The sequence below is a fragment of the Dama dama genome, chromosome 1 (assembly GCF_033118175.1).
Source record: "Dama dama isolate Ldn47 chromosome 1, ASM3311817v1, whole genome shotgun sequence".
In the NCBI taxonomy this organism is placed as follows: domain Eukaryota; kingdom Metazoa; phylum Chordata; class Mammalia; order Artiodactyla; family Cervidae; genus Dama; species Dama dama.
Window position 1 is genome coordinate 32,215,038 of NC_083681.1, and position 13,254 is coordinate 32,228,291.

The window sequence follows — 13,254 nt, forward strand, 5'->3', positions numbered from 1 at the left end:
TTTTGGATTTCCTTCCCGTTTAGGTCACCTCCATCCCTGATTTCTTTTCCTGTTTTCCTCTCCACCTCTCTCTTACGTCTTGCCTTCCTTCACAGTCTCCCTACCCTTCCCTGACCCCCCTGACTCTAGTAGCCCCGTCCCAGTTCAGCCCCTCTGCTCCATACTCTGCATGGCTCCCTCCTTCTATGACTTAACCGTAGCCCTGCCAGAGGCAGGGGACTGGCCTCTCAACTCCCCCAGCCCTGGAGTCTCGGGGGACCTCAGCACCCCAGCTCCCCAGCCTCCACCTCCCCCCAGCCCTTCCCAGCCTCTCTCCTTGGTCTCCTCAGATTGGCCAGTGGCATGTGGCAGACGGCCTCAGCATGGACAGCCGCCTGTACGCCTCCAACATCTCTGACAGCCTCTTCAACACCACCCTGGTCGTCACCACCATCCTGGTAAGCCGGTGCCCCAGGGCTTCCCAGCTGCTGCTCCCCGGGGTGCCTCCTCCTTCTTGCAGCCTCCCCAGGAACAGAAGATGGGAGCTCTAATCACAGCGCCGAGGCCAATTTATGACAGTGTAATTAAACTCAAGTTGCTGCTTCATATGGAAATGATATCTGATGAGTTCCAAGGCAGCTGGGGAAGCGGGATGGGGTGGCGAGACGGCAGTTTGTGGATGTCTCTAATGGGGGCACCCCAACACCCGGGGCATCTGTGCACGGCCAAGGGCAGGGCACCTTAAGACACAGGTGGGAGAAGTCCGCCAGCGTGGCCCCCGCTCTCTCGCGGCAGCCTGCTTGGTGCTTACGTGTACAAATTGCACCCCTGCCAGTGGACACCTGAACTCAGTGGGGTTTTATGGCCTGCGATGTCTTCATTTCCCAACGATCAAAGGAAAGTTCTCAATCTACAGAGAAAGGGACCATCTGCCTTTTTTATTTGATTCAATTCTCTTCGATGATTACCCAGCCCCTCCTGCTGTGTGTCAGGCACTGTGCTCATTCCTGGGGACACGAAGATGAGTAAGACTCAGTCTCTGTCCTCAAAGAGACTGTAATTTAGTAGATGGCATGAGTCAAGTGCATTCATGGCCAAAGTCGTTTTCTTCTCCCCTCCCCCCACCTCCAAGGACATCATATTTTTTAAGATTTGTCAATTAAACCAACTGCCTATTTCCAGTAATAATGAGTTTTTCCCCTTCCTCCACCTCCTTTTAACTAATCAAAAGCCGACTTCCCTGTCTGGCCCAGCGTCTTATCAGCAAGAGATAACCAGTGTGGCTGCACTGATGTAATTCCAGCTCCAAACAGACCCAACTATTAGTGAGTCTGTTCAGCCTTATCGTAGCTAACTGTGCAAAGTCTGGAAATGTGTCTGTTAAGAAAAGGACCGTCTTTTGAAAGATTAGGCTTTCAAGATAATGCAAAAGAGTTCAGGGACCTCCATCACTATGTTCATAAACTCCAGGGGCCCAGGAGCCCTGGACTGGAATAACTGATCTACTGTGAGCAGAGCAGGAAAAAAGCCAGGAAATAGGCTCGTGTCTAGTACTGCAGGGTTTGAAGGAGGGAGAGGTCCCATCCCACTGGGGAGGTCAGCAAAGCCTTCCAAGAAGAGGGACCATGAGGATGGGCCTCAAAAGACAGTGAGAGATAAGGAGGGAGAAGTGGACGAAGGAGAGCCTTGTTGAGCACTCAGGAAATGCAGGAAAGCGCAGGTTGCTAGGACACAGGCATAGGTAGAGAGGGAAGGCCTGAGGCTGGCAAAGTGGGTTGGGTCCACAATGCTTAGGGACTTGAATGCCAACCAATGGGTTTTCCCTTCACGTGGTAGGAGACAGGGGCCACTGAATACTTCCATTCATTCACCAAGTATTTGGGGGGCATGCCTGTGTGCTGGGCGCAGTTCTGGGTGCTTGGGTGTAGATAGAGCCGGGAAAGGGGAGTGGGGTGCTGGCCTCACTGAGAAGGGCAGATCTGAGCAGAGACCTGATGGGGGTGAAGTGACATGTGGTGGTCTGGGAGGAATACTCCAGGCAGAGGGAATAGTCATAGCAAAGGATGGAGAGGCAATTCCAGCTCACAGAGTTTTTCCCAGCCCCCATCTCAGCTCAACCTTAGCTCATCCAAAGCAATGTGAAAACGTCAGCAGGATGAGGGGGTGATGGTGTCACATAGACCCCCAGATCTGGGCATGCCTGGCTGAGCTGGGGCAACACTGAGCCACAGTCCTGGCTGAGGGGGACAGCACACAGCAAGATTGCTGGGACCTTCTCTGCCTTTGAAGGACGTCCTGAGTCTGTGCCCTGCTGCCCATCCTCAAGCATGTCCCAGTCCCCGGTGACCATTTGGGAGAGATCCTTGGCAAATGGTCATCCTGAATCATTTATCCCTTTTTTTTTTTAATATACAAAGATCTTCATTACAGATTGGTTAAAATATACAAAATTTGGAAACAATATCTTTCAGAGTTGAGGACTGTTATTTAGGAGCTAAAACCAGATTTCAGAGAAATATGAACAGATGTGGGGAAAAAGTCACCATCTAAAGTTAACACACAAATGTTAATAATAGTATTTGAGTTACCACTGCATTGAATACCCATTTTTCTACTTTTCTACTTTTTTTTCCATTTATTTTTATTAGTTGGAGGCTAATTACAATATTGTAGTGGTTTTTGCCATACATTGACATGAATCAGCCATGGATTTACATGTGTTCCCCATCCCGATCCCCCCTCCCGCCTCCCTCCCCATCCCATCCCTCTGGGTCTTCCCAGTGCACCAGCCCCAAGCACTTGTCCCATGCATCCAACCTGGGCTGGTGGTCTGTTTCGCCCTTGATAATATACTTGTTTCAATGCTATTCTCTCAGAACATCCCACCCTCGCCTTCTCATTTATCCCTTATAACTCAGCACATAGCCCTGTTGTGTCCTGCTCCTGACAGGGTGCAGTTGGGACTTGTGATTTATTGGTGAACACCAGCTAATACACAGAATTGTTGCTGTTGTTGTTTAGTTGCTGAGTCGTATCCGACTCTTTGTGATCCCAGGGACTGTGGCCCGCCAGGCTCCTCTGTCCATGGGGATTCTCCAGGCAAGAATACTGGAGCAGGTTGCCATGCCTTCCTCCAGAGGAATACACCGGGTTAGCTGCAGCAAATACCCCACCTTGTGTCAGAACCCGGGTTAAGCTATTTGCCCACATCACTATGTTCCGTTCTCCCAACACCCCTGCCAGGACAGGGCCCCAGGCCAGCACTCAGCCCCCACACTTTCCAAAATGCCTGTGACTCCTCTCTCTAGCATTGGCTTTGTGTTTATTCACTCTAAATATGCCAGTGTATTTTAAATTAACTTAAGAGTGCTCAGGGAGAAGAATTTTGTGAAACTCCTCGGGGTCATTAAAGATACCTTAGGAGGTTGCCTTCCAACCCAGACATGGAAACCCCCCAGCTGTGATCTGGAGGTGAGGCCACTTCAGCACTTTTCACCCACACAGCCCGCGGGTGCTGAACACGAGCCAGGTGGGGACAGCAGGAGGAGTCAGTCCCAGGCGCACATACGTTCTGCCTGGGAGGCAGCAGGTGTAGGAGGATAGAGGATGTGTGTGTGGGACCCTGGCTGGGAGCACAGTAGGAATTCTGAAACGTGGGTGGGCGAAGAGGAGGCAATGGGACCCCAAGGACAGTGTTCCATTGGGTTAAACAGAAGGACGGAGAAGAGCCCTTGAGCCAAGGACGGCTTGTATGGAAGGCGGGGAGCCTGGCCGCATCTCACTGACAGGACCGTGCACTTGATCATGAACCAGAATCACATCACCTTTAACTCAGAGGTCCCTCCCCCTGGCTCGGAACCGCCTACCTTTCCCTCTTCTGCTTCACACCCACAAGACTGCTCTTGCCCTTCCTCCCCTCATGACCCCTGGTCTGCCTGGCTCCCCATCTTCCCCAGTCCAGAGGTCCCTTCCAGCCTGAGTTCAGCAAACCAGCACTTCAGCACTTCCCTCTCTCGGCTTCTAGAATCGTCTCCACCATGATGCTCAGCCATCTCACCTCCTGCCCGTCTCCGAGTCCACCTCTCCTTCCAAGTCCTGCCCCCAGCTGCCTCTCTGCGTTCAGCCTCCTGACTCAGCTGGACATGGGCAACCCCAGGCTCCTCTCTGTCACCCCCATCGTATCCCCTGAGCAAACCCCTCCAGAGGAACCAAGCCTTCCCTCCTGCCCCCAGCACGACTCTGGCACAGTTCTTATGTCTGCCCTCCTCCCTTCCTCTCTGAACCTGCATGTGTGCTCTCCACCCTACCCCCAGGCCCACTTCCCGGACTCAAGTTCGCCTTGACCCTGGCTCTCCTGGGACCTTACTGACCTGACTTACACTTCTCTTTCTTCCTTCTCTATCTTGCCTTTTCTAGGGATTCCTCCCTTTCTACCTACATACATTCTCTGGTCCCTCCCATTCTAAGACCACCTCACCTACACCCTGCTGCCCTTGGACTACCCTCCAGTTTAGGGGATCATCCATCAAGGGGTCAGTGGGCACCGTTGCTGGTAGAGGGGAAGTGAAGTTTGGAGAGAGACGTGCCTGGGAGCGGTTGGGTGGAGAAGGCTCTGCCGGCTGGCCCTTATCTCCTAACCTCCCAACAAGCCCGGCCCTCCCCCGTGCACCTCTCATTCAGGCCCATCCCTCTAGGCTTCTGCCGTCACCTCCCCCCAACACCCCCAACCTGCCTTCGAACATCTCCAGTGACACGTGACCCAGTCGCCCTTTCACAGCCCTGCTTCCTCTCTGGGTGGGAATGCCTGCCTTCTTCTGCTTGAAATCCCCACCTCCTTGACTTTCATGATCACGTTTTCCTGATTTTCGGCTTTTCTGGCTGCTTCTGCTTTGTCCTGCTCTGTGGCTGCCCTTCATTCACCCCCGCCCCGCCCCACCCGGATCAGGTCTTATCCCTCTGCTGTCCTTCCCCCTCCATGGTCTCCCATATCCTGCAGCTTCAGCCACCACCTCTATCTAGAGGCTGCCTTATCTATGCCCCTTATCCTGCCCTCACTCCATGTTCCAATATTCAGTCGCATGTTTGCTCCTGAGTCGCCTACCAGCACCTCAAATTCAACATGTTCCCAAACCTCTTCCTTTCCAAACCATCCATGGCCATGATGACACCATCCTGAGTCTCCTGCTCAGGCTCCAAGGGTCTGAGGATCCTCCCCCTGTGCCCCACACCCATCCTGGCATCTACCTGACCCTCTCTGTGTCCTATCCAGCTCTGAAACCCACCTGAGCCAAAGCACAGCTCAGGAATCAGCATCTCCTAGCAGGAGAGGGTCTGTCCTCACTCTCAGACCTTCTCTCTCTCTCACTTTGTCATATTCTTCACTCATGTCCTTGAGTCTTTAAAACTGTGAGTACTTCCCTACTATATATGTGTGATGTACCTCGCCCTGGCATCCAAGGCCCGTGCTGACCCTAATTCATCTTTCTAAATTTATCCTCCCATCCCACCCATACCCACAAGCCAGGCTCCCACTCAAGGGCACCTCCACATCTGCTGAATGGGACGAGCTCCATCTCACTGGGGATTATGTCCTTGATCCTGCCTTTCCCCTGCCCGTGCAGCCATCTGTCAGTGTTCTGTCATCCTCCGGAGCCCAGCTTGCATCCCACCTCCTCCATGGAACCTTCCCTGGACATTTCACCTGAGAGACCCAGCCCTTCTCCCAACACCCACGGCTGGGCCCATTCTGCCTTGGGTTGCGGTCATACAGTGCATTTAAGAACCTCACCTGTTCTGTCATCAGCATCCTTGCATCTCATAATGCCCTGAGATCAGTCTGTGTGGAATAAACAAAAGGAAAGGGGGGAAAAGGACGGAATGAAATGGGAGATGGGGTCAGATGATGACCTTAAACAAGGTAGAGGGGCTTCCACTGGACCCTCTGTGCAGTGAGACCCTTGCGTGTTCCTGGTAAGAGAAGTGCCTTGAAGTCAGGAAAGGGAAGTAACTGCCACCTCCAAAGTGTCCCATTACCCAAGCCACTTCCCTCCCCCACCCCATCTTCTCCCCAACCTCCTGCGTCCCCGGTCCCCTCATCACATGTGGCTGAGACGCCAGGGCTAAGATGAGAATGACAGCTGCCCAGTTTTGCTGCAGGAAAACCCGTATTTAATGCTGAAGGGGAACCACCAGGAAATGGAAGGCAATGACCGCTACGAGGGCTTCTGTGTGGACATGCTCAAGGAGCTGGCGGAGATCCTCCGGTTCAACTACAAGATCCGTCTGGTCGGGGATGGCGTGTATGGCGTGCCCGAGGCCAATGGCACCTGGACAGGCATGGTCGGGGAGCTGATTGCTCGGGTAAGGAAAGAACAGGTGGTTTGGATCTGGGGGTGGGCCGGGGAGGGTGGTGGAAGGACAGAAGGTTGTGCTGTATGCTTATGAGCCCTCTGTTTATTCAGTCAATCAGTCATGCTCTTTTCATTTATTTGCCCATTCATTGCACGAATCTTCCCTGAGCTGGCACCGAGCCAGGCACTGGTGGTATAGATACATTGGTATTGGTCATCGGTGAATAAGATCACCATGATCCTTGCTCTGTGGCTCTTCTGGTCCCAGTCTAGAACCTGTAATGGCTAAGGAATAGAGGCCTTGACCAATAAACATGGCTTAGAGATTGGGTTCACTTCTTGGATAATTCAGGTGCTTTTTGTTTTACTTTTTAAAAAATTATTTATTTTTGGCTTTGCTGGGTCTTCATTGCTGCACAAGGGCTTTCCTCTAGTTGCAGCAGACAAGGGCTCCTCTCTAATTGCCATGCACAGGCTCCACATTGTGGCGCCTTCTCTGGTTGTGAAGCACCAGCTCTCGGATTCACAGGCTCAGCGGTTGTGGCACACAGGCTGAGTTGCCCTGTGGCATGTGGGATCTAGGGCTTCCCAGGTGGCTCTAGCTGTGAAGATTCCACCTGCCAATGCAGGAGAAGTAAGGACCGCAGGTTTGATCCCTGGGTTGGAAAGATCACTCCACTCCAGTATTCTTGCCTGGAGAATCCCATGGACAGAAGAACCTGGCGGGCTACAGTCCAAAGGATCACAAAGAGTCAGACACAACTGAAGTGACTTAGCACACACACATGTGGGATCTGGTTCCTGGAGCAAGGATCAAACCCGTGTCCCCTGCATTGGCAGGCAGACTCTCAACCACTGGACCACCAGGGGAGTTCCAGTTTTGATGAGTTTTTTGATTACCAGTACCCTTGGCAGAGCTTGGATAGGCCCTGAGAGTGTAGAACACAGCTACATCAGCTGACTTTGACACTTGAGAAGGGCTGTCAAAGAGACATGGTTAAATAACAAGGGAAAAGGGACCGACTGTCAGAGGCATTGGTCACAGTTACAGCTATTCTGTTACTTCTAGTATTATTTTCTGCTATCCTTAATGTGCCCTTCCAGACCAGGGCCATGGTGCACTTGGGAGGGCTGTAAATTTTCAGGGTGAATGTGGAGACTTGATTAAAATGTAGGTGAGCATCCTCAAATGTCAATCATCATTCAGTTAGAGCAAGACTGTAGAAAGTTCTTCCAGGGCCAGAGCGCTTGTTTTCTTGGCACAAACCACTAACATCTGTAAAAATTAAGTTGTTATTAATTCACTGTCTGTATTTCCATAACTTGAGTGTTTCTCGTCAGGGTAGGTGATTGGCACCCAATGCAGAGACCACAGACCTAGGTTCTTGGAGTGACCTTGAACCGACTGGTCTCCGTCTGTGCTTTCCAAGTGCAGGAGGAGCCCCTGCAGCCTCCCAGCCAGTGCCAGCGTGTAGGGGGCCTTACATACATCATCTCTAATCCTCTCGGAACGTACCTTTTATTAATAGTTCATCGTTATCCTCGTTTTACAAATATGCCACCTAAACAGAGAGCTTGAATGATTTGTCTGAAGGCACGCCGTCAGGGTGAGACAGGGTTGGGATTTGAACCCAGGTGCATCTAACTCCAGAATCCCACCATAGCACACGACCTCAGCTGGACTGAGATGTCACCAAGAAAGTTCCGCATAAGCCCAGTCCCTTCCTTTGTGTTGTCCATCCCTCTCACCTTTGCTTGCTTTTTTCTCTCCTTCTTTCCTCTCATCTCTTTATCTGTTAAATTAACATGATTGTAATCTTTTATATATGGGCTTTCCAGGTGGCTCACTGGTAAACAATTGCCTGCCAATGCAGGAGACATGGGTTCGATCCCTGGGTTGGGAAGATTCCCTGGAGAAGGAAATGGCACCCCACTCCAGTATTCTTGCCTGGAGAATCCCATGGACAGAGGAGCCTGGCAGGCTACTGTCCATGGGGTCACAAAGAGTTGGACTTGACTGAGTGACTGAGTACGCATGCCACATTTTATATGTACCAAACTTGGGATAAAAGATACATTTTTTTAAATCCCAGTCTCCAAGGATAAAAATGTTAGTTGGGGTATTGAATAAGCAATCCTTGGCAATGCATGATGGAAAGTTCTATGTAGTCAAAAGCGTGTGGAAGGTATTTAAGGGCTGAGGTGGGATGGTGGTTAGGAGTTTTCCTGATAGCATTTGCAGTGACTCAGCGGGGCCAGCAGCAAGACTTGTTCAGTGAGACTGTGAATTGTCCAGTTCCTAGAGTCCAGGAGGGAGGCCTTGCTGGCAGAGTGAGGCTTGCAGGCAATCATGGAAGACCATAGAAGGCCCAGGGGGCCCTGAGAGCCTCTCACAGGGACAGACTGGGGGCGAAGCCTTCTGCCATCTTTGAGGCTCAAACCCCTAGCGGATGATGCCCACGCGTCCCCAAAAAAGGATGGGGTCCCCAAAAAGGGTTCAGGTTAGTTCCTGAACCCCTCCCAAGGCAGTCTTACTGTTTAGAACCCCGGTCGAGGCGCCCTCTAGTGGTTAAACCTCAGAAAGCTGAACCGCCCCTCCTGTCTTACTCCCGGACTCGGTGACCTTGAGCCGGTTTCTTCAGCTCCCTTGCGCTGCCTTGTGACTTGTGGGGTGACTTCAGGGATGTCGGAGTCGGTGCACAGCCATCCCCTTATCAGCCCCTTAATGAGTTGTGACGTGGACTGGCAGGAAGAGGAAAGGATCCAGGACTCAAGGACATGCAGCTCCATACTGAATGATTTGGGCAATCAGACTGGGATCTTAAAATTCACCCCAGATCAGCTTTCAAGTCAAAACACTGCTGCTTTGGTCTCATCAAGACGTGGCTGGGTAGTATTAATTAATTAAGAAATTAATCCATTCTTTCAATACATATGCTGGCCCTGATCTTCTCCAGGTTCAGTGCTTGATATGTCTGTCCTGATGTCTCCTAGGATCACAACAGTCCTAAGGCCCGCAGACCCCCTGTGTGACCCCTTCCCCAAGTTGCACAGATCAGAGGTTATAACAGCAAAGCCTTGGGGTTGGCTAGCCAGTGTCCTAGACAGAAGAGACCTCAGAGGTCATCTCACCTAAATTTGTCACTTATATACAGATGAGGAAACGCAGGCTCAAGGAGGTTAAATAACCTGCCAAAATCACACAGCTGGTAAGTTTAGAGTCAGCATTTAAACCCTGGTCCAGCTGACTTGGGGCTTCCCTGCTGGCTCAGACGGTAAAGAGTCTGCCTGCAATGCAGGAGACCCGGATTCGATCCCTGGATCAGGAAGACCTCCCGGAAGAGAGCATGACAACCTGCTTCACTATTCTTGGCTGGAGAATCCCCATGGACAGAGAAGCCTGGCAGGGTACAGTCTCTGGGGTCCCAAAGAGTCGGACACGACTGAGTGAGCTGACTTCAGTGCTTATGGTCTGAGAGTGGGAATCTTGATGTTAAACCTAATGTCAGTTCACTTACTAGCTGTGTGTTCTTGGGCAACATTTTTTATCCTTCTCACCCCCATCCCCCAAAGCTTCAGTGTTTATCCAGAAAGAATTTTTGTAAGGATTTAAAATAACACACACGAGCATGCCCACACCCACAGAAAGTTTGATAGACAGAAATCTCTTTATTTAGATCATTTGAGGAATGCAGTAGCCTCCTGGATGCAGAGTGATGCAGCTTAGAGAGTCATCTCCTGGGTCATCTCCACTGGGTGTTCTAGAGCCTCAGTCTTTCATATCCACAGTCACCTGCTTACCTAAGACTGTGGGGCTTGCACTCATGGCATGTTAGTTATGAAAGAGCATTCAAACATATTTTCTGCTTACTTTTGAAAATCATCAGAGTATGTCTTTCAGTGTAAATCCTGTTAAAAGTAGGAGTGTGGTTGGAGTGAAAACAAGTGGCTTCACATCATCTGGGCAGGTGTCTGGCCTCTCACCCCCCAGGCCCATATCTGGGTAGGGGAGATGTGCAGTGTGTCTGTTTGGGAGCCTCTTGGGTCTGGATTCATTTTGCCCCCAGTCAAACCCTTCACAAGCTGAGCCCACAGCTGTGATGGTGTGTTTTGGTGGAGGTGTACTTGGCAGAGAGGAGGAGATAGACTAAAGATTGAAGAAGAAGATGCCCTTGGAACAGTCTCAACATCCTCCTGTGTCACCCCAGTATATTTATTTAAAGTGAATTTTTCATTGAAATTGTTGGAGGTATTCAGATACAGAGTTGAATGAGACAGACACTGGGTCACTCTGGAGGGCCAGTTGGGTAAAAGCAGAGTGAGAAAGGCTAGGATGGGGAGGTAGAGGGGCTGGTGAGAGGACTGGAGGAGGGCCTCTTGACTCTGCTTTTGATGTGTAGGGAAGACACCTGCAGGAGATGTTGCTTGACTTGAATCTTTAAGGACCAGGAGAAGTTGGCCAGGGAGAGCAGGGATGTGGAGAGAGAAGATCAAGCCAGGAGGAAGGGAACCAGGCAGAGTCCACGGCCTGGAGACAGGAATGGGCATGGTAGTTTCCGTTTTAGGATGTTACAGCTGGAACAGAGCGTGGTGGGAAGTGAGCCTAGGGAGTGGGCGGTGGCCTATACGGCCTTCTACAGTGTGTGGAACATAGATGGGTGAGGGATGGGAAAGTCCTGGAGGCAGGGGAACCAGGGAGAAGATTGAATTGTTGCAAGAGGTGATGAGAACCAAAAGTAACTTAGGAGTCAGAAGAAGCCTTCAAAAGCTGTCTTTAAAGGTAACAGTTTTTCTGTAATATAGAATGACTCAGTGGTGAAGAATCCTCCTGCCAATGCAGGAGACAGGAGTTCCATCCCTCACTTGGGAAGATCCCCTAGAAAAGGAAATGGCAATCCACTCCAGTATTCTTGCCTGGAGAATCCCATGGACAGAGGAACCTGGAGAGCTACAGTCCATGGGGTCATAAAAGAGTCAGACAGACTTAGTGATGAAAAATAAATACGATCTTTATAAAATATATGTGTTTTAAAAAACAAACAAAAAAAAAATTACTTGTAATTCCACCAGTCAGTAATACCCGTGGTTAACATTTCAATATGATCCCTTCTGATTTCTTAATGAGTGTGTACTTACACAAGTTTTTTTCTTAAATGAGATCATAGTATAATTCTGTTTGGTAACTTGTGGAAGGTATTTAACCGATGCATTGTCCGGACTCAAGGACTGAATAGGCGTGGCCCATGGCAGAGGGACGAGAGTAGAATGAATGACACCCGGGTTTCTCTTGTGGACACTGATGTGGACGTCTGGGTGGATGGTGGTGCCAGTCTTTGAAGTGGAAAACCCAGGAGAAAAACAGGTCTGGGAGGAAAGAGGGGGATGATTCCCGCTTTGGAAGCGGTAACTGTGGAAAGCCTTTTGGATGCATAGGTAGAGATGCTCAGCAGCGAGTTGGTTAGAGTGGGCTCTGCGGCTCCAGGCGTAGGTGCTGGCGTGGTTGGCGAGCTGTGGTTTGCAGCTGTGAGGAGGGACGGAACCCTCTGGGAGAAAATCATACATTCAGGAGGGAGGTGAGGGAGGAGAGCCTGTGAAGGCTGCTGAGAGAGGCGGGTAAAGAAGCTTCCCACCTCTTGAAAGGAAGCACAAAAGAGCCTCCCGTCAGATTTAGAATGCAGAAGTCACGGACAAGAGGGGTTTCGGTGGGTGGCTGGATTGAAATCATACTGCAATGGTTGAATCATTGTGGAATACTCTTTACAGAAGCTTCGCTCTTGTGGGAAAGCAAGATAAAGGGTTGTAGCTAGAAGGAGCTATGGAGCTGAAAGGTTGGCTGTTGTTTAAAATGAAATCGCTCGTGGAAGCGGCTGCTGGGACTCGAGAGCGCCTGCGTCTCTTAGGCATTGTGGAGAGGCAAGGATGGTCACGTGGCTGGAGCGGAGTCCTGGTGGGATCACGGTGGGCAGGACGGGGGGGTGATGGGGAGAAGCGCATTCGTGAAGGGGTTTGGGGTCCTCGCCGAGACACGGACAGGTCACTGGGAAACAGTGCAGTCAGGGGTGTGTCTGTCCTGGCTGTTGTCCTTGTCACCCGCCCCCCCCCCCCCCCCCACACACACGTATGCGTTGATTTCATGTTTGAAACTGTGTTCCCAGCCCTGATTCTTTATCCTCCATAAGGGCTCTGTGAAGTGGACCTATGGGTGAACACCCTGCGGCTTAGAAGTACAAATGATTCACCCCTGGTCCCACAGACAGCAGATGGGCACCTGAGTCCTCATGGCCTCTCCTGATGGACTCACACCCTCATCTCCCTCCAGCCATGAATGGTGCTCTCTTCTGAGAGGCCTTTCTAGGCAGAGCCTGTGGAGGATGCCCAGAACGTGGTACCCACGTCTGACTCTGGCCCATAAAGGGGCTGCACTTTATTTGTAAAGTGAGTGGATGACCCTTCTGACCCCTTCTCCGCTCCCCCAGTTGTGTGTGAAGCTTTCTTTGTGGGTTCAGCCCTGAGCAGTGGTATCCTGGAAGGGGAGAGATTGCATTTCACATCCTAGGGGCCCAGCTTGGGAAAGACTAAAGCACGTTCAGGAAGAGAGAGAGAGCCCCCCTCAAGCTTCAAAGCTCAGAACCAAGTCCCCCGTTGGCAGTCAACGCCAGGTTGGCAGAACAGCCCATTTAGGTTCAAAGAGAAAGGGGCTTTAGAAGGCTTAGATTCAAGGCTCATAAGCTTTGGACATCAAATAGCTCTTACCAATGACATTTTGATGAATTAAGTGTAGATGAAGCTGAAATGCCTCATTCCTTTCCCCTCCTGGGCCCCTAGGAGAAAGGATTGTGGAGAGGGTTTGCCGAGGCCTGGCAGGGTGGGTTGTCTGTGGCCTCAATCCACTGGGAAAGTTGTTGAGAGACATTTCGCTGAACTA

At 51.0% G+C, this 13,254-nt stretch overlaps 1 protein-coding gene across 1 annotated transcript in view; it reads left to right on the plus strand.

Moving 5' to 3' along the window:
- GRIK4 (glutamate ionotropic receptor kainate type subunit 4) overlaps positions 1-13,254 on the plus strand; it is a 227,549-nt gene that overhangs the window by 161,853 nt on the left and 52,442 nt on the right. Inside the window, exons 10-11 of the mRNA XM_061130385.1 lie at positions 330-437; positions 6,136-6,339. Of these exons, the coding sequence (XP_060986368.1) occupies positions 330-437; positions 6,136-6,339 (312 nt within the window). The remainder of the gene's footprint in view (positions 1-329; positions 438-6,135; positions 6,340-13,254) is intronic.